This window comes from Anolis sagrei, chromosome 6, assembly GCF_037176765.1.
Source record: "Anolis sagrei isolate rAnoSag1 chromosome 6, rAnoSag1.mat, whole genome shotgun sequence".
NCBI lineage: Eukaryota > Metazoa > Chordata > Lepidosauria > Squamata > Dactyloidae > Anolis > Anolis sagrei.
Window position 1 is genome coordinate 31,914,068 of NC_090026.1, and position 21,789 is coordinate 31,935,856.

At 43.3% G+C, this 21,789-nt stretch overlaps 1 protein-coding gene across 1 annotated transcript in view; it reads right to left on the minus strand.

Moving 5' to 3' along the window:
- The window catches only part of NXPH3 (neurexophilin 3), a 28,318-nt gene extending 8,277 nt beyond the window's left edge, over nt 1-20,041 (minus strand). Inside the window, exon 1 of the mRNA XM_060780839.2 lies at nt 19,500-20,041. Coding sequence (XP_060636822.2) covers nt 19,500-19,556 — 57 coding nt within the window. The 5' untranslated portion in view covers nt 19,557-20,041. The remainder of the gene's footprint in view (nt 1-19,499) is intronic.
- Between the last annotated feature and the right edge of the window lie 1,748 nt (nt 20,042-21,789).

The following is a 21,789-nucleotide window of genomic DNA, read 5'->3' on the forward strand; positions in this document are numbered from 1 at the left end:
AAACCACTAATCAAGAAAAGCATGACCTTGTTAGAAGTCAACTCTATGAACAAGTGATATTTACTAGTATTCATGTAATGGCACACAGGTAACTCAGCTGTTAAACTGAAGAACCATGTCTTTAAACTGCCAAGGCTAAAGACATGCCACTACAAAAATATATATTTGGTTATCAGAGGATGGTTGTTTCTTTGAAGATGAAATTTGCAGTTGCCCAAAAGATATACACTTCTTTAAAATCTCTTAGTTAAAATATGCACTCAAAGATAAGAACAAAGTCTTCTTTGAAAAATGTTTACTCATAAACAACTTGTATTAATTCACCATACAGGCACCTGTCTTATTAGAGTTTAGCTGGATAAGATGTAGTTTCTTCTCTGTGTTGAGTACACAGGGTATGACACTTAATCAATTGTCCATAGTCTTTAAGTTTAGCTGTACACACTGAAGTCCATAAGTCATACTTCTCTACTAAACTCCAAACAGCAACATGCATCTACCTCCACTGAGGTCTGATGCAAACTGAATGCAAAATGGAATCCTGTGTCTGAAGCCCCTCCCACACCAAAGAGGTAAACCAAATGTACATACAATATAGGTTAACAATTATACACATTTACATATGGTTAGTGGAGGCTTGGGAGGTTGCTACAGTGTTCCCTCGCTACTTCGCGGTTCACTTTTAGCGGACTTGCTGTTTAGCGGGTTTTTGAAAATATTAATTAAAATATTTAATATTTAATATTCATGTCTAGTGGAGGCCAGGGAGGCTAGGGACCCCTGAAGTGTGGCGGCCTGACGCACGGCAGGGAAAGCCTGCCTCCCTGGCTTCCACAGACCCCAGAAATGTGGTGGCCTGAGGCACGGCAGGGAAGGCCTGTCTCCCTGGCCTGCTGCTGCCTGCGTGGCTCCGGAGGCCAGCGATGGGCCGGGAGATAGGTAAGGAAGCACGGGTAAGAAAATTATATATATATATATATATATATATATATATATATATATATATATAAAATGTGTATATATATGAAAATTAATATGGCATCCCTACTTCGCGGATTTTCACTTATCTCGGGTGGTCCTGGAACGGAACACCTGCAATAAGTGAGGGAACACTGTATTTTCAACATGAAGTTGCCTTATTTCAAACAAATCACAGTTAATAATCATCATGGTTTGATATGTGCTCTGACCCCAATAAATTGTGGTTCATCAAAAATCACTGCCTGAACATCAAGCAAAAAGTGGGTGCTAGAAACAATATCATACGAAAGTTGACTGGCACAACCTGGGGATCACAACCAGACACAGTGAAGACATCTGCCCTTGCACTATGCTACTCTGCTGCTGAGTATGCATGCCCGGTGTGGAACAAATCTCACCACGCTAAAACAGTAGATGTGGCTCTTAATGAGACATGCCGCATTATCACGGGGTGTCTACGCCCTACACCACTGGAGAAATTACACTGTCTAGCCGGTATCGCACCACCTGACATCCACCGGGGAGTAGCAGCCAATAGTGAAAGGACCAAGGTAGTGACATCTCCAGCCCATCCCTTGTTTGGGTATCAGCCAGCACATCAACGACTTAAATCAAGAAATAGTTTTCTAAGATCTACAGAGACAGTCGCTGGAACACCCCAGCAAGCGAGAGTCCAAAAGTGGCAGGCTCAAACCCAGAACCTCAATCAATGGCTGGTACCAAATGAGAGACTCCCTCCTGGGCACACAGAAAACTGGGCAACTTGGAAGGTGCTGAACAGACTGCGTTCTGGCACCACGAGATGCAGAGCCAATCTTAAGAAATGGGGCTACAAAGTGGAATCTACAACATGCGAGTGTGGAGAAGAGCATACCACAGACCACCTGCTGCAATGCAACCTGAGCCCTGCCACATGCACCATGGAGGACCTCCTTGCGACAACACCAGAGGCACTCCAAGTGGCCAGCTAATGGTCAAAGGACATTTAATCAACTACCAAGCTTGCAAATTCTGTGTTTTGTCTGTTTGTTGGTTTGTTTTTGTTAAAAATGTAATACAAATGTCTGGTTGCTGGTGACACGATAAATAAATAAAAATCAAAAATAGAAGTAAAAGTTTCCAAATTACTCATCAGCATCCCCAGAAAAGAAACAAAGAATACAGGACTCGGGGGACATTAGGCTCATTGTTTTCATGATCAACCATGGCTGAACATAAGGCTATCTGGGAAAGACCAGAGAAGGAATTCCAAGTAAAAGGAATAGCAAAACAGAGAAAATGGAGCAATATAAGAGAGCCAGAAGTCTGAAGCTCTTTTGGGAGAAGTAGGGCTCCTGGAGGAAGTGCCTTCGACAAGGTTAAGAACAGTTCGGGGAGGAAAATACATTTCCTTCAAAAGATAGCAATTGTGTCTTTCAGGGTGAAGCTCCTGTGATTTTCCTTCAAGCAGCAGGATCTAGGGGTTCTTGGAAAATGCCTGCTTGAAAAACCTACAGCACCTTTCTTTTGAAACTGGTCTCCACAAGGCCAATGTTTAGCTTTTGAAGCATGTTCCAGCTTTGATGTGCTTCTATAACAGAGAATGTTCCCAAGACTAAACATTCTTCTTACGCGTGAATTGTGGCTTTTTTTGGTCTGTATCGAACTGTCGCACCGAGCAGAGAAAATGCCTCTTGCCTTTCGGAAGGGAAAGGCATACCATTGAGCTTTTGCCACAGGCATGCTAACATTTATTCAATTAATCAGGGAAAGGCCAGGCACTTAATTGATTGAAAGGACCTTTAATTGGTTGGTGGCTCTAGTGAATGGTTGGAAAACTAGGAAGCAAAGAAAATAATAGGTCTCTGTGTGTAATCAACTACTGCTGGCACCAGCAGTGTTTTCTGGAGACCAAAGGGGTGGAGAGGAGGGAGAGAGGGGGAAAAACAGTTTTCAAAGGGTCTCTGGAAGGTGAAACAACAGTGAGCCTTAAATAACAGAATCCCGTGGCACCTTTAACACTAACAGATTTATTACTGCATGAGCTCTTGTACAATGCAGCCTGTTTCCTGACACTGGAAGCATAATCTGAAGAAGGGGCAGGGATTGTTCAGCCTAAGGACGTCTCACTGTGGAAGGGGGTTTGGTGGAAACCCTATGGTCTCAGTTGACTCTCACAAAGACCCCTCCCCAAAATTGTCAAAAATCCTGGCTTATTTTCCTGGCTTATTTTCCTTGAAGTAGCAATGGCTCCCCTTCCAAACAGGCAAAAGTTGACTCCTCATCATCCAAAATGATGGCCTCAAGAATGGTTATGGCCCTCAAGAAGAGCCCCAAATACTACTAAAAAGTAAAAGTTTCCCCTGATATTGTCTAGTCATGTCCGACTCTGGGGGGGGGGGGGGTGATGCTCATCTCCATTTCTAAGGCGAAGAACCAGGGTTGTCCGTAGACACCTCCAAGATCATGTGGCCAGCATGACTGCATGGGGCGTTCTTACTTTCCTGCAGAAGCGGTACCCATTGCTCTAGTCACATGTGCATGTTTTCAAACTACTAGGTTGGCAGAAGCTGGGGCTAACAGCAGGAGCTCCCACCGCTCCCTGGATATGAACTGCCAACCTTTTGGTAGCAAGTTCAGCAGCTCAGCGGTTTAACCCACCGCATCACTAGGGGACCCTTGCTCCAAATACTAGGATGTGTCTATTTTCTACAGGCCAAAAAGTGTGCACCTCTAGTACATTGTTCAGCTATTCAGATGGTTGGATGGAGAAATATTGACACAGTAATCTCAGATGCACAACATATGGTGAAGTTATTAACAGTAGCCATTCAGATGGAAACCAGCTTTCTCTAGAGCCAGAGCATTAGCCCACTTTGCTCTGTACTGTCTACTTGAGTGGTCAATCTTTAGACCTCCAAACATTTTGGAATTCAACTCCCATATTTCCTGACTACTGGTGATAGAAGCCTTTGGGAAATACATTCAGAAACATTTAGTGGGCCAAGGACTGAGAAGTACTAGACCATTCTGCATTAGCTGGTATGGCTTTCCCAAGTTTCAGGCAAAAGTCTTTCCCTGCCAAAGATGCTGGAGATAACAATCACGACCGTATGCATTTTATTTAAAAACATTTAATCTACTATGTTGTTGTTGTTGTGTGCTACACATTTCCAGCTTAAGGTGATGCTTAAGAGAACCTTTCACTGGGTTTTCTAGGAGCTCCTGGTGGCACAATGGGTTAAACCCTTGTGCTGGCAGGACTGCTGACTGACAGGTCAGCGGTTCGATTCCGGGGAGAGTAGGTTGAGCTCCCTCTATCAGCTTCAGCTCCCCATTTGGGGACATGAGAGAAGCCTCCCACAAGGATAGCAAAACATCAAACATCCAGCAACCCCTGGGCAACATCCGTGAGACGGCCAATTCTCTCACACCGGAAGCGACTTGCAGTTCCTCAAGTTGTTCCTAGGGCTGATAGTGTGTGACTCACTCAAAAGTCATCCAATAGGTTTCCATGGGTAAGTGAGTAACCAAACCCTGAGCTACAAATCTTCCCTGGCACACTTAAAATAAATGACAAGAGTCAGGTTGCTGAAATAAAGCAGCTTCTTCCAAATGGCATACATTGAATTTCAGAAAGTCTATATATTTAAATTCCCAAGTAGCACTACAGCGTTCACAGTAGAATATGGTACTGTCCACAAATAGCCAAACAAGAAAGTACTGTCTGTTTTTATGTCCATACTAGCTGTACCCACCACTCGTTGCTGTGGCCAACCTTCCCTCCCTCTTTCTATCCTTCTATCCTTCTTTCCTTCCTTCCTTCCTTCCTTCCTTCCTTCCTTCCTTCCTTCCTTCCTTCCTTCCTTCCTTCCTTCCTTGTTTTTCTTTCATTCTCTCCTTCCTTCCTTCTCTTCAAGTTCTCTTTCTTCCCATTTATTTCCCTTCCTCTTTCTCCCCTTTCTTCCTTCTTTATCTATTCTTGGACTGCAAATCCCAGCAGACCTCCTGATCAATTTATCTATTTACCTATCTATCTCTATCTAATCTATCTATCTTATCTATCTGGAGGATTGCTGGGAGTTGCAGTCCAGGAATAGGAAATTGAAAATATGCTGGGATTAGGATTCTCTCAAAGAAATCCAAGGAGAAGAAAGCTTGTAGCTTGGAAGCAGTGCATTTGGATCCTCCTCCTCTCCTAAAGGGCCTGGTCTAGGAGATGCTGGGAGCTGTAGTCTGAAAGAGAGTGTGGATATGCTATTGTGTGCTTTGTTTGCCAGGGAAGTTGTTTTTACGCATGCACTGTAGCATTGTTTTTCCTTTTTTGGCTTTTGAAGTCCCTTCCACTACGTTTTTCAGTGTTTTTATGAGTGATGGTCACTTGTTGGCCTGATAAGTGTATTGTGTCCAAATTTTGTGTCAATTCGTCCGGTGGTTTTTGAGTTATATTAATTCCACAAACAAATATTACATTTTTATTTATATAGATGAATACAATGAGACAGACAGCGTCATTCACTTAAGGTTTCGTAAACTCTGAACTTGTAGCCCATTGCCAATATGTAAATATCCAGATTTTAGATTCAGTATGTTCTAATCTCTTTTCTAAAATCCAGCATGGCTTTTGCAATCTATTTATATGACTGCATGTAAACAGCATGGTTATCTATAGATGAGGATGTCTGAATAAAAATGTATCCAGTGCAGGCCTTCAGCACAAAAGTATCCAAAGTAATGGGTGACATTGACCATGTGTAAAATGCATTGAGTGGATACCCCTATGGTCTCATGCCTAAGCAAAGAGAAGAGGGCTTCCCAATAGCTTCATGGTCTGTACCTCCTTTTACAGAAATTCAACCCTACTGGGAAATAGCTGCTCCTGTTTGATTACTGAAACCAGCCAATTTTGTATTAATACCAAGACCAATACGAAAAAGCTTTCCCAGCATCTCTGTGTTCTTTAAAAACTTTCTGTGTTTAATTCCATGTGCTCCAATGGAGAGTGAATTTAACTCCCATGGGGACTTTGAAAAATGGATCTGTCTGAGCAGAGATGGTTTATAACTTGATCTCTGCACTGCACTTGGTTTATTACTTGAACTAGAAAAGACACTGCATTTTGTCGTGTTTGTCGTCTTACCCTGAATAGATGGGAGAGCTCCTGGCTGCTGTATGGCCTGCCAAAGCCCCCCGCTGTGTTTGTTCAGAGGTATTCCCTAAGAAACAAAGCTATAAATCCAAAGTTCCCAGGTTCAAATCATGAATTAATTAAATATCTTTAGATGAGCCACTCTGTCTGACAGTCTGCAATATGGGGGATAATAATACTGACCTACCTTTGTCTGCTCTGGGTTTTAAACAGAATAAGAGAGGAAATATCCCATGTGCTGAATCTCCCAAACATCATCAGCTACTTGGATAAAATTCAAAATTGTCCACATTATTCGCTAAGGTTGTAATACCTTTGCTTTTTTGGTGGTTCGATGTATATAAACTTTGTGTTGCTGTGAGGTTTTTTGGGCTGTATGGCCATGTTCCAGTAGCATTATCTCCTGATGTTTCGCCTGCATCTGTGCTGGCATCTTTACAGTCCAAAAATCTCACAGCAACCCAGTGATTCCAGCCACAAAAGCCTTCGACAATACATAAACTTTTATTTCATGCACACAATTACTAAAAGTATTATATAAAATGACCTTCAGGCTATGTGCACAAGGTGCATGTGAAACTTGAATGAATTTTATGCTTAGAATTGGGCTCCGTCTCCAAGATATAAAACAAAATATCCTATCTGGTCCCAAGCATTTCAGATAAGGGATAGTCAACTGGTGTGTGTGTGTGTGTGTGTGTAGGCTGTATAGGCTGAGATCCTACATCACAGACTTTGCTAAAAATATAATTACCTGTCATCTCCTGACCTGACTCTCCAAACAAACCTTAGCAGCCAGCATCTTGACTAAGCAACAGAGGATCTCATCACATTGATTAGGAGCAGTGGGGGGATTTGCCAGCCTCCATGGTGAATCCATGGGACAGTGGAGCAATCCCATTGGTCCACACCCTGCATTGCCCACAGTGACGCTTCCCATTGCCCACAGCAATGCAGCTTCCTCCCATGCTGGCCCAGTTGCTGCCTACAGAACTTTGTTGCTGCCTTCCGTGTTCTGGGTGGAACATCCTTGGGTGCTTGCTACAGAACATGGGAAGCCTTCCATGTTCTGGGCAGAGCATCCTTGGGCATGTGTTGCTACCTAAAGAACATGGGAAGCCTTCTGTGTTCTGGGTGGAGTATCCTAGAATGCTTGTGGCACAGTTCATCTGCAGAGCCGCATTGAATGTCAGTGTGCATCTTATGATGGAGTGTGCTAGAAGCATCCTAGAATGCTTGTGACGACCCATGTGATGAAGCCACTGCTTCTTCTGGTGGCCAGGGCTTGGCAGGATGGCATCTCCAGCCCCCTCCTGACAGTGATTTACAGTGGAACAAGGATTTGCAATAGGAGCTCTGCTTCTCATGTTGTTTCATGGCAGATCATCGGCAGGAAAGGGCTGGAAAAAATCAACCCACTGAGCAAGGACTATGAACATAACAGATCTCTGTTCCCTATGTGACTGATAATGGTTAGGTGGATGGGGAGGGCATAGTGCCATGATCCTAACTATGAATACCAAACAGTTATGAATGTGTAAAGTGTTGCTTTTGCATTTGTAACTCTTAATAGGTTGCCATTAATAGCCATTGATATTATTGGTAATGAATCATAACAGAATAATTCAATGATTAGAGGAGAAGGAGGAGGAGGAACCATCTTTAATCAGCCTTGTTTCACAACTGGTATTCCGGAATATTTGAAAGGTAAGGTGTTTTTGAACAGAGATGGAAATAATATTTATTATTGCTCACTCTCAGGTCAAACAATGTGGTACCTGGCAATCAGCAAACCCCATAAGAACATCAGACCAGATATAATCTAGCTCAATTGCTTTCCCATATTTAAGTTTCCATATGGGTTGTAGAATACTTTTAATTTTTGTAAAACATGTAGCTTTTTGTGCAAAAACCTCTATTCTGCACAGGAAACAAATTCCCTATGTGAAAAACCCTGTTTTTTGTGGAGGAAGCCCCCCCTTTTTGTGCCGCAAACAGGTTTGTGCAAAAAAAGAGACACCTATTTTTCCTTCCATAATACTACACCCTGTTTAAATACATGGTGAATACTTGGGTGAAATGTTTCCTCCCAATTATTAGCCATGTTTCCTCCTGCAGAAATGAGATAAATACAATAATGATTTGTTCCTACTTGTGAGGATATAGAGCAGCTAAGGATTTACATCTCTGGTTGGAAAAATGCACATAAAGCCTTCCTTTGATCCAAAAGCAGAAGATCTTTGGCTCTTTAGATGTCTTGGACTTCAGTCCCCATCTCTTCCTCCCAGCATGGCCAACAGTCAAGGAGGATAGGGGCAGATGATTAAAACATCAGGAGATTCGTAGTTTTCCCAGCCCTGCTCTAATTCCAACCAGGCTGAAAGGATCTGGCTGGTGGCAGGGAGAGGGAAAGGGGGACTTTTACATCAGAAGACAATATTAGGTTGGATTTACTCTGCGACATCCCTCCCTCTTCTGATATTATTAAAGCCAGCATGGTGTAAAGGTTTGTGCATTGAACTTGAGTTCTAGAGATCAGAGTTTGATTCCCTGCTCAGTCATAGAAACCCAAGCACACTCTCAGCCCCAGAAAACCCATGATATGTTCATGTTAGCATTGCCGTAAGTCAGAAACAACTCATAGCATTGGAAGAGACCTCATGAGCCATCCAATCCAACCCTCTGTCAAGAAACAGGAAAATTGCATTCAAAGCACCCCTCTGAGGCTGAGGGAGTTTGACTTATCCAGCCTCTGTTTAAACACCTCCGATGAAGGAAACTCCACCACACTTTGGGGCAGAGAGTTCCACTGGTGAACAGCTCTCACAATGATCCTAATGTTCAGGTAGATTTCTGGCAGGCCAGGATCCAATTCCTGCTCAACCATGGAAACCCACTTGACCTTGGGCAAGTGACAGTCTCTCAACGTTAGAGAAAGATCATGACTAACTCTCTGAAGGAAGGAAAACTCCGTGGGATCACCGTAAGTTGGAAACCACTTGAAGACACACAACAAGAACAAAGCCTTTCCAGGACAAGACAAAGGAGGAAAGTTGACCTAAAGCCTTCCTGTTAAGTCTTGAGTCTTTTGCGGATGTCAGCTGCCTTTTAAGCTCTTGTACTATAAATATTCTCCTGGAAACCACAACATTAACTAAGGACCACAAGTAAAGTAGTCATGTGGATTGCATTTGTCATGGTCAACATTTAGTGGTCGTAAATGGGTTTTTGAAGGGAGCGGGGTAGCCACCCAGAAAGCCTTCTCACACTGCAGTTGTGCAAAGGATTAACATGTAAGGAAGGAAGTGAGAGCAAATCCTCCCCCTTCCTCACTCCACTGCCTAGATGTATTGATCCTGCCGTCGTAACAGAGTCTACACCCAGATTCAAGTTGTATACATTTTTGCAGCGTTCCTGGATATGTCAAGTCGGGTCTGTGTGCAGTTGGGCGAAAAGGGCTGCAGCATCAGTAAAATCCTGGTATTTGCTGGCAAATCTCAAGGACAAGCCAGTGCCTTTAATATACATCCATATTTCTTTATTCCCGCCATCCTTGGCATCTTCCCCATCAACAACCAGTAAAAGATAATGGTTCAGAAAAGAAAATGTTGAAACCTGGAGATATATCAATATGCACTGAGACCGTTTTGACATTTTACAGTGCCTTTTCAGAGTTCTTTTAAGAATTGCTGGTAAGATAAGATAACCTCACTTGACATTTACTATAACACGCACACCTGTAGTGCCGACCCAAGACACTGTGCTGCCTGAAGCAGAACTGAAATGTATCTTTCCTGCCAGGTTGTTCTGTTTTTCGGTCAGTTTTATAGCATCTCTAGGCACCAATTCCTGTTTTCTTTTCTGGTCTTCCCTCCTCCCACCTGATGCTGCCCAAAACAGATCTTTTCCTATATGATAGATCCAAGCTTCCCTATCTGCCTGCATTTTTGTTTTTTAAAAATCTATGTAATACTTATACTAGTAATAGAAGAAGCTGGAGAAAAAGATAGCTGAACTCTACCTGACAGTCCTTCCTAGCAGAGATAATGGCAATAAAGGAAACAATTGTATTAATGGAAATTTGTTGAACCAATACTCCCAGTTTCACTGAGTAAATGTGACTCTAGTTGAGAATAGCCCATGTTTAATAGATAGGAATGAATTGTGTGCCTTCAAGTCATTTCTGACTGTGGGAACCCCAAAGCAAAGCTATCATGGGGTTTCCTTGGCAGAATTCATTCAGATAGGTTTTGCCCTCTGAGGCTGAGAGAGTTTGACTTGTCCAAGAGCACTGAATGGGTTTCCGTGGCTGAATATATGTGTGTGTGTGTATGTATATATATAGAGAGAGAGACAAACAAAATGTCTTCAGTGGGGAGGAGAAATCCAAGATAGATAGCCTTTATCCCAACTTGCATTTCTCTTCCCACTTGAAGACTCTTTGTTCCAAAATTGGCTTTTCCACATCAGCATGGGAACCCCCAGATATTTTTGTGCCACAGCCTGCATTATGTTACCGTATATACTCAAGTATAAGCCAAGTTTTTCAGCCCTTTTTTTAGGCTGAAAAAGCACACTTCGGTTTATACTTGAGTCAAGGTTATTTATTGTTTTACTCTGTTATTATTATTATTAAATTTATTATTTTACTCTATTTATTTTTATTATTTTACTCTATTATTATTATTGTTGTTGTTATTAAATTTATTATTTTACTCTATTTATTATTATTCTTATTACATTTATTATTCTACTCTATTATTATTGCATTTACTATTTTACTCTATTATTACTGTTATTATTACATTTCCATTATTTTACACTATTATTATTTTTATTACATTTATTATTTTACTCTATTTTTATTATTGGAAGGATATATAAGCACATTTACATTGAAGAAGGTTAGAGTAATGGTGTAATCAGAGTTGGACTGTCTTAAATTACAGTTTTATGTCAATACTAGCTGTCCCTTGCCACGCGTTGCTGTGGTCCACATGGGGGTTCTGTGTGGGAGGTTTGGCCCTATTTTATCGTTGGTGGGGTTCAGAATGCTCTGTGATTGTAGATGAACTATAAATCCCAGCAACTACAACTCCCGAATCTATTTTCCCCAAACTCTACCAGTGTTCACATTTGGGCATATTGAGTATTCGTGTAGAGTTTGGTCCAGTTCTGTCATTGTTTGAGTCCACAGTGATCTCAACTACAACTCCAAAACCAAAGGACACTGCCCACCAAACCCTTCCAGTATTTTCTGTTGGTCATGGGAGAACTGTGTGTCAAGTTTGGTTCAATTCCATTGTTGGTGGGGTTCAGAATGCTCTTTGATTGTAAGTGAACTACAAATCCCAGTAACTACAACTCCCAAATGACAAAATCAATTGTTTGAGTGAAGGACATACATTGGGTTGTTAGGTGTCTTGTGTCCAAATTTGGTGCCAATTCATCCAGTGGTTTTTGAGTTCTGTTAATCCCACAAACGAACATTACATTTTTATTTATATAGATTAAAAAACATTTAACCTACTGATGCCCCAATTAATGTAATTTTATTGATTTTTTACTTTGAAATTTACCAGCTGCATTTCTCAGCCTTGGCTTATGCTCGAGCCAATACGTTTTCCCAGTTTTTTTGTGGTAAAATTAGGTGCTTTGGCTTATATTCAGATCAGTTTATACTCAAGTATAAACGGTATATATTTCTAGGGTTGATGGAAGCTGTAGTTCAAAACACCTGCAGGGCACCAAATAAAGCACCAGTTGTTCTACCCCTACTGGATTGCATTCACCTACAACAAGTACAACAAGAAGTATTGCCTTGTCCAAGGTTGACAACCACGAACCCCATCTAATCCTGTGTTATCTGTTTTCTGACAGGTAATACCAGCAGCTGAATTTTCTAAAGAAGTATTTCTAGGCACCTGATCCTTAATCTGATAGTGGCCAGGATGGGACCTGTGACCTTCTGTATCCAAAACAAGTGCTCTGGCACTGACCTATAGTATCATTCCAGTGGTCTGAAATTAAAATACACAAATTAAGCCTGCTGCCTGCTCCAACCTTGTATTTGGGAGATGACCCATGATACGAGAGCACAAATTGCATTGCCTCTGCTGTATAAAGAAAGAATGGGTAAGAGGAAGAATGGGGGCTGTGGCTGACTTAGGATCCCTGCAAGGTAATCTTGTGCCGAGGCCTGCGGCAGTGTTGTCAAAATGACTAAAACGTAGGAATGTTACATTACTCACCCTCTCCATCATTTTTAATTCATTTATTTACTAGGCGGAACGTATGCCTACTCAAGAAGCAGGTCTCATTAAATGTGCTGCAGCTTGTTCCCAAGTAAGGAATGCAGAGGACTAGAGCCTTAGAAAGGCATTTTAACACTTTCAGAGCCAGACCAGCATTAAAACATATTCTGAACCTTCATTTTCCCTTCTATAAAATGGGAATAACACCAATATATAATTCACTATGGCTGGGTAGCCAAATAAACCAAAGATTTTAGTGGACTAATTTAAAGTGCAAAAAGTTAGAATATTGATGTTACCATGGGAAATAATGTATAAGGGTAAGATTATAACTCCATTGCAATGTACCTTTTTGAGTACGTTTGGGCCTAACCTACCTCACAAGATTGTTGAGATGCTGCTTTGAATGTATTGATGATGATGATGATGATGATGATGATACTTGGAATACAACTCTGGAGACCTGTGTTTGATTCCCTGCTCATCTAGGGAAATCCGTTGAGTAACCTTGGGCAAGTCATACATTCTCATTCATAGAAAATCTTAAGGTTGCCATAAGTCAGAAACTTGAAGGCTTGCAAACAACAATCGTGCTTAGAGACATTTCTGCAGTGCAGACAGCATGACCAATTCCTGTATTCGGTGAAGGATTTTGATTCTAGATCGGAACAATTGTTTAAGTCAGGTTTGTTTATTTTTTTTTCCATAGCTTATTAGATGTGCTTGAAGGAGCTGCCTTATGTGGCTATTATTCAATGAGCCTTCATTGTCGGAGAGGCTGTTCCTAAGGATGTTTGTGGATCAAATTAGGAATGGCTGGTTTATTGCATTATATCAAGGGTGGGAACATCATTTGGACTTCAGTCCCTAGCAGCTTCAACCAGGGATTATGGGTATTGTAGTTTCAAAGAGATTAAAGACCAACTATTCCCCACAAAGTCTGGGATCTTCCTATGACATCTGATAAATCTTTCTGGAATCAGACTAATATGCTTAAAGATGGGCTGTGTATACTTTCAGTTTACAAAATTGCACTATGTCATATGTGGATGAAACAGCATGTGCAAAGATGACTGTGAAACAGTGGTCCCCAACCTTTTTTCGACCAGAGACCTCATGACCAGGGGCCACTTGAACGGGGACCACTTGATCAGGGACCACTCTCCAACATTGGAACCAAAAGGGTTACAAATCAGTTTTTGGTCAACTTTAGATTCTGTTTGTTTATTTGGGGTGCTGATTCAGAAAATTGAATTGGATAGACCACATCAGCTCTAGTTTCTGATACAGAACATATGCCATCCAATAGTCACCGTCTGCTCACCCACAGAAAACCATATTTAATAATCTAGAGCTGATGTGGTAGTATTTATCTTTTATGGGTAATCCGCCTCTCCCTACCTGACATCCCTGTTGACTTGGCACTATAAGAGGGTTTCGCGAGACCAGTCGCTCTCATTGCTGAATGGTTTCGAGGTAACAGTGTAGTAATGGTGAGGCCATGGACCATATTTGTGTTTTTGGGAACCACTGGTGGTCCATATACCACAGACTGGGAACCACTGATGTAATAGAACTTAAGCTAGGACTTTAGAAAGCAGAGTTGAAAGCTATATCTTTTGGACTACAGCTCCCAGAATGCTGATAGGAAGATGTTGACCAGTTGTAGTTCAAGAGATCATCCTTTCAAGCTCTGATTGTTAGATTTAGAAAACCTATGTTCAAATCTTATCATCAGAATCTCATGGTCTTGTTGAAGGCTTTCATGGCTGGAATCATTGGGTTGTTGTGGGTTTTTCAGGCTATATGGCCATGTTCTAGAAGCATTCTCTCCTGATGTTTTGCCTGCATCTATGGCAAGCATCCTCAGAGGTTGTGAGGTCACAACCTCTGAGGATGCTTGCCATAGATGCAGGCAAAACATCAGGAGAGAATGCTTCTAGAACATGGCCATATAGCCTGAAAAACCTACAACAACCCAACCTCATGGTCCTTTGTAATAGTGCTTTGAACTTTAATTCCCAGAATCTAACCTGTAGCTATGGTGTTTACGGTTTCTGGGAGCTGAAATCTAAAATGCCTAGAGGATGAAGAATTGGGGATCATTATATTAAGAGCCATGGTGGATCAGGCAAAAAGCCCATGTAGTCCAACATTCATCTTTCATTTTATTAGTAGGAAAATGACAGCAAGAACTGCCCACTTCATAAGGCAGTTGATCCTTCTTTTTTAATTTAAGAAACATAAATCCTCTCTTCTCTAAATGATGTAAACAAACACCTCTGAAATGATCATTAGTCCCCTTCAGTTTGTTGGTTTGTTGTTGTTTTAAAAGTGAAACAGAGCATTTCATCCATAAGTACAAGGTTACATGAAAAGAAAAATCACTAACAGTCTTCTGGGATCAGATCACCGTGAAGCATCTTTTAGATGTGACAGCATTAAGAGAGTAAATTCCAATGCGAGGAGATCTCCTTTTGTCAAAATGAAAAACCTTGAATCACCATTTTATTCTGACACTGAGAGTGGATGGGAAAGAGGGAAATACAATCCCCCAGGATGCCTTTGTTCCCAAATGAAGAGCATCCTGTTTCTGCTTTGGGTCCTAGCAAGTAAATCCACGCTGTGTGTTTGATGGAGGGCATCTCACTCTCTCAGGCTGGATCTACACTGAGAGTTCTAGAATTGCATTCTATGGTCAGTGTAGACCCATATGATGCAGTTTAAGTGCATTGAACTGCATTATATGACAGTGTAGGTCCTTCCACACAGCCCTATATCCCAGAATATCAAGGCAAAAAATCCCAGATTATCTGAGATAACCCAGTTCAAAGCAGATATTGTGGGATTTTCTGCCTTGATATTCTGGGTTATATGGCTGTGTGGAAGAGCCCTTAGTCTTTCTCATAAACAAAGAATTTGATAGAGACAAGAAGGTTCTGCTTTACAAAAGAATTTACTTTTTGCAAGGAGGGCTCGGTTTTTTTGGACTGCAACTCCCAGAATCCCCACCAAGCAGGCTGCCTAGGGGGTGCCTGGAGTTGTGGCACATAAAAAGTAAGTTCCCTCTAACTCCGGGGCATGATAAATGCTTTGCCTGGACACAATCCCTGGCAATCTCCAGCTGGTCTCAGTTGGGGTGGTTAGGGCACAACCTTCACTTCTGGCAAGTCAGAGCAGCAGCTCTTAAATCTGGCCTGGAGGACATGAAGTGGTCTGAAGTCACTATGGGTACTCCCACATATACCAATGAGCAGTCTCCAGGTTCCTGGTTCCATCCAAGGCAGGATCTGTACTGCATTATATGGTCAATGTAGGGCCCTTCCACGCAGCCATATAACCCAGAATCTCAAGGTAGATTTTTTTTTGTTGTGTCAGGAGCAACTTGAGAAACTGCAAGTCGCTTCTGGTGTGAGAGAATTGGCCGTCTGCAAGGACGTTGCCCAGGGGACGCCCGGATGATTTGAGGTTTTATAATCCTTGTGGGAGGCTTCTCTCATGTCCCCGCATGAGGAGCTGGAGTTGATAGAGGGAGCTCATCCGCCTCTCCCCGGAGTTGAACCTGAGACCTGTCGGTCTTCAGTCCTGCCGGCACAGGGGTTTAACCCACTGTGCCACCAGGGACTCAAGGTAGATAAGCCACAATATCTGCTCTGCACTGGATTATCTGAGTCCACACTGCCACATAATCCAATTCAATATTGATTTTATACAGCTATGTGGAAGAAGCCATAGATACATATAATGCAGTTTGAACTGAATTATATGGGTCCACATTGACCACATAATACAGTTCAAAATGTATTATTTGGCAATGTAAATAAAGCCTTTAATTACATCAAGTCCATGTCTCCCACTCTAGGAAAAGTGAAAAGCCTGCGATCCCACTCCTTTACTTGCATTTCATTTAATGCCTGCAGATGTCCCATTAACTGGTGTAGACAGTGAGTATTTTTATTTTATTTTATTTTGTTTTATGAAAGCGTAAGCGAACCAGACCAGATTAACCCAATCCAATTCAGCCCCGTTGCCAGCCGTCATCCTCCTTTCCCCCATGCCCCATGCCAAGCAGTCTTTGGAGGAAGATGTATCCATGCCAGACCCACAGGGATTAAGGGCACGCGGCTGCCAAAGAAAATGCTGGGCTCATTTCCCCGTGGATTCGAAATGTGTTTTTGTGCAAGGAAGAACAACAAAATGATTGGAGAAAGCAAGTAGCAGGGAAGAGCCTTGCTTCTAAAGAGCAACACAGGGAGGTTTCCAACAGTTATTCCCCAAATAGCTTTTCCAGGAGGCGAGGCTCGTACCTTTGTGGTTCTCCCCAGTTCTATTCCCCAATTTCAAAAGTGGGGTGGGAATAGAGTGTGTGTTTCACCCACACTGGTCTGTTGCCCCCAAAACGACACAGTCCTGTAGCATCTTAAAGAGTAGCACATTGTTGTCGAAGGCTTTCATGACCAGAATCACTGGGTTGTTGTGTGTTTTCCGGGCTGTATGGCCATGTTCCTGAAGCACTCTCTCCTGACGTTTTGCCTGCATCTATGAGGTCCTCACAACCTCTGAGGATGCCTGCCATAGATGCAGGCAAAATGTCAGGAGAGAATGCTTCTGGAACATGGCCATATAGCCCGGAAAACACACAACAATTCGCTAGCACATTTGTTACAGCACAAGTAATGTGCTATACAGAATACTGATCAAATTAATCAATAGGTTTTCTTCCTTTATGGTCAGAGCATAGCACAATCTCTACCTCAGTCCTGAAAAACTGTGAGCCTTCAAGGTTTCATAGGATTATTTGTTCTATTAGACAGTGGGCTCATGGATTAACTATTACATGGTGGGTGGGAGAAGTCATGGTTTTGCCCTCCTCACAGGAGATGGTGATTATTCCCCACTTACTCCTATCCATCACGGCTAAAGCTATGTGCCCAAATATAAACACTGCTTGGAAAAGCTTTTGAATAAGTTCTCCTACTCCCTTATCCCCTGGAAAACAACTCAGTGATCACCTCTTTGGATTGAGAGTGACGGTTTCATACCAGCCCACTCCTGTCAAGCCAAAGGTGAAGATCGTATCTCCAACTTGCATCTCAAAGTGCATCAAGTAGAGGATTGTTTAAAATTAACCTTGCGACCATGCATTTTTCACCGACTGACGCAAATCCGCCCTTTTCTGTAGGTAAACAATGCTTCTCAGGCTCGGGCAAGCACTCAAACCTATGCTGTGCCTACGGCTTGTTTGGTTAATGATTTTTTGCTAGTTTCAGCAGCTGTTTCGGAGCCCCCGGTAACACAATAGGTTAAACCTTTGTGCTGGCAGGACTGCTGACTGGCAGGTCAGTGGTTCAAATCCAGGGAAAGCAGGCTGAGCTCCCTCTGTCAGCTCCAGCTCTCCACGCGGGGACATGAGAGAAGCCTCTCTCAAGGATGGCAAAACATCAAACATCCAGGGCAACGTACTTGCAGATGGCCAATTCTCTCACACTAGAAGCGACTTGCAGTTTCTCAAGTCACTCCTGACACGAAAAAAAGGGTTTGTATTCTGTTTCAGAGCCCCTGGTTACACAATAGGTTAAACCCTTGTGCCAGCAGGACTGAAGATCGACAGGTCGCAGGTTCGAATCCGGGGAGAGGCAGATGAGCTCCCTCTATCAGCTCCAGCTCCTCATGTGGGGACATAAGAGAAGCCTCCCACAAGTATGATAAAACATCAAATCATCTGGGCATCCCCTGGGCAACGTCCTTGCAGACAGCCAATTTTCTCACACCAGAAGCGACTTGCAGTTTCTCAGGTCGCTCCTGACACGACCAAAAAAGAAAAAAGAAAGAAAAAGAAAGCAGGACTTCTGACTGGCAGGTCAGTTGTTTGAATCCAGGGAGAGCAGGCTGAGCTCCCTCTGTCAGTTCCAGCTCCCCATGCAGGGACATGAGAGAAGCCTCCCACAAGGATGGTAAAACATCAAACATCCGGGTCTCCTCTGGGCAATGTCCTTGGAGACAGCCAATTCTCTCACACCAGAAGCGACTTGCAGTTTAAGTCACTCCTGACAACTCCCTCCCCCCCAAAAGCAGCTATTTCAAAGAGGCATTGGGAAACTGGTATATCTTCCAAAAAAGAGCTGGGGATGCTGATTTTGTGGTGGCACATGATTGGTTTGGTTTGGGCTGGCTCTGGGACCTGTGTTCAAATCTGCCTCCAGTTTGAAACCTTGCTCAGCAGCATCAGTGATCTTTGTTATTCATTTTCAGCTCAGCTGCTTCCTTTTGTGTCCCACTGGATTTGGGAGGGTTCTTCCCTCCCTCCCCACAGCAAAACTGCCATGAGTTACATGTTCTGCAATCTCTCTTGGGCATAAAGAGCTGCTATGAGTAGAGGAAAGAGGTTTAGTGGCTTCCCAGTTTTGTTCACTGCAACTTAGACATGCTGTTCCCCACACTTTGCTTAGGATCTGATAGTTTGCTGTAAAGAGGACTTCATCCTACCCATCATTGGCTCAGACAGATTTGCCATAGATGATCTAGCCTTCCTCTGCCATGTCTGGCTGGCTTCTTTGTGACTTGGCTCACTAGCTTGACTCAGCTGGAATTATTTACTTCACGGGGGTCTTTTGGTCATGCACAATGCCCCACAGTTTTTTCACTGCAATGACAAGAGTTGCCACCTTCCACCCCATCTAACCCCTATCTTGGTACCTATAATCAACATAAAGCTACGAAGCAAGAAAACTGCTCCTAGAGTTAAAATAAAGTACCGTAATTAGAAAAAATGCCCAACTGCCTGATAGGTTTGGCTTCTAAGAAAAACACAGAAAATAATTGAGGTTGTTTAACAAGTGGATGGATCTACCGCACAAGGACCACTAAGGGTTGGACTGGATAGCCTCTCCATTATTTCTTTCGTCCTGTAACCTCTCCGGCAAAGTTGATGCAAGGACAAATTTTAAGAGCAGGCAAAATGCATAGCGCATGCTAAAGAAGGGGGTTAGGGAAACAGCAGACCATGAAAACTGCTTGGAAATGTACTAATTGTAGGCAAGCGCTGGTCTGAGCCGACCCTTGGCTTTTCCTTTCAGGCATCTGCAAGGGCATGTCTTGCTGCTCAGCCACCCACGCCCCCTCCCCAAACCACTTACCAGCAGATAGATGCTCCCTTGGATGAGGAATATGAAACAGCAACGTGTCAGCTGCATTTTTCTGCCTCTTCTCCTCTATTCCCTCCTTTCGATGTCTGGACAGTCTAGTCTGCCGCCTCCTCCTCCTTGTTGATGTTGTTATACTCTGGCCTCCTTAGGATCCCCCCATGCCAGGTTTTGCCCTCTTTCCAGCCAGGCGTGGGCAGAAAGATGCCTTTTTTTCACCCTCTGCAGCTGGAGACCTCCATGTGGCTTTCTCCTGGCTGCCTCCCTGCTTTGCTGGAGACTCTGGTAAACTCACTCCAGTCTCCCGCTCTCTGTGTGTCTCTCTCTTTCTGCTCTCCACCAGCTCCCTCCCACTGACAGGTGCCACCACTGGAGCAGCGGAGTCCTGCCTTAACCCTTGACTGCCTGCCTGCCAACTTTTGAAAAAACTCAGCAAAACAGGAAACTTGGCACAATGGGAAGACGGGAGGTCTGTTTCTAGGCCAGGATCCAGGAGAGAAGGGCAGCGGATGAGAGGCTCAAGAGGAAGGATGCTGCAGAATGAGCAGGTGGTGGGTTGGACTCCAGATGAATTCAACAGTCTGGCAGAATGTGTGGCAGGATGCGAAACCAGAGGTTTTGGAACGGGCATTAGCATGGAGAGGAGTGAGCTTTGCTTCATGGTTATATTTGCAGAAAGGGAAAATTATGCTCCTGATTTCATAGAATCATAGAATCAAAGAGTTGGAAGAGACCTCATGGGCCATCCAGTCCAACCTCATGCCAAGAAGCAGGAATATTGTCGCTTCCCCTGCCAAGGAGCGCTGCAGCCTCGACAAACTACAAATCCTAGGATTCCACAGCATGGAACCATGACAGCTCAAGTGGTGCCATGCTAATAATATAGAATCATAGAATCAAAGAGTTGGAAGAGACCTCGTAGGCCATCCAGTCCAACCCCCTGCCAAGAAGCAGGAATATTGCATTCAAATCACCCCTGACAGATAGCCATCCAGCCTCTGTTTAAAAGCTTCCAAAGAAGGAGCCTCCACCACACTCCGGGGCAGAGAGTTCTACTGCTGAATGGCTCTCACAGTCAGGAAGTTCTTCCTCATGTTCAGATGGAATCTCCTCTCTTGTAGTTTGAAGCCATTGTTCCGCATCCTAGTCTCCAGGGAAGCGGAAAACAAGCTTGCTCCCTCCTCCCTGTGGCTTCCTCTCACATATTTGTACATGGCTATCAAAGCTCCTCTCAGCCTTCTCTTCTTCAGGCTAAACATGCCCAGCTCCTTAAGCCGCTCCTCATAGGACTTGTTCTCCAGACCTTTTATCATTTTAGTCACCCTCCTCTGGTCAACATTCTGCTATGGTTAGACCACACCTGGAATATTGTGTCCAATTCTGGGCACCACAATTCAAGAGAGATATTGACAAGCTGGAATGTGTCCAGAGGAGGGCGACTAAAATGATCAAGAGTCTGGAGAACAAGCTCTATGAGGAGCGGCTTAAGGAGCTGGGCATGTTTAGCCTGAAGAAGAGAAGACTGAGAGGAGATATGATAGCCATGTATAAATATGTGAGAGGAAGCCACAGGGAGGAGGGAACAAGCTTGTTTTCTGCTTCCCTGGAGACCATGGGCCTCATGGTCCATCCAGTCCAACCCCCTGCCAAGAAGCAGGAATATTGCATTTAAATCACCCCTGACAGATGGCCATCCAGCCTCTGTTTAAAAGCTTCCAAAGAAGGAGCCTCCACCACGCTCCGGGGGCAGAGAGTTCCACTGCTGAACGGCTCCCACAGTCAGGAAGTTCTTCCTCATGTTCAGATGGAATCTCCTCTCTTGTAGTTTGAAGCCATTGTTCCGCGTCCTAGTCTCCAGGGAAGCAGAAAACAAGCTTGCTCCTTCCTCCCTGTGGCTTCCCTAGATCTAGACACTATGCTCCTATTGATGCAGGCCAAAATCCCATTGGCTTTTTTTGCCGCCACATCACATTGTTGGCTCATGTTTAACTTGTTGTCCATAAGGACTCCAAGATTTTTTCACATGTACTGCTCTCGAGCCAGGAGTCCCCCATTCTGTATCTTTGCATTTTGTTTTTCCTGCCTAAGTGGAGTATCTTGCATTTGTCCCTGTTGAACTTTATTTTATTAGTTTTGGCCCATCTCTCTAATCTGTCAAGATCGTTTTGAATCCTGCTCCTGTCCTCTGGAGTATTGGCTATCCCTCCCAATTTGGTGTCGTCTGCAAACTTGATGATCATGCCTTCTAGCCCTTCATCTAAGTCATTAATAAAGATGTTGAACA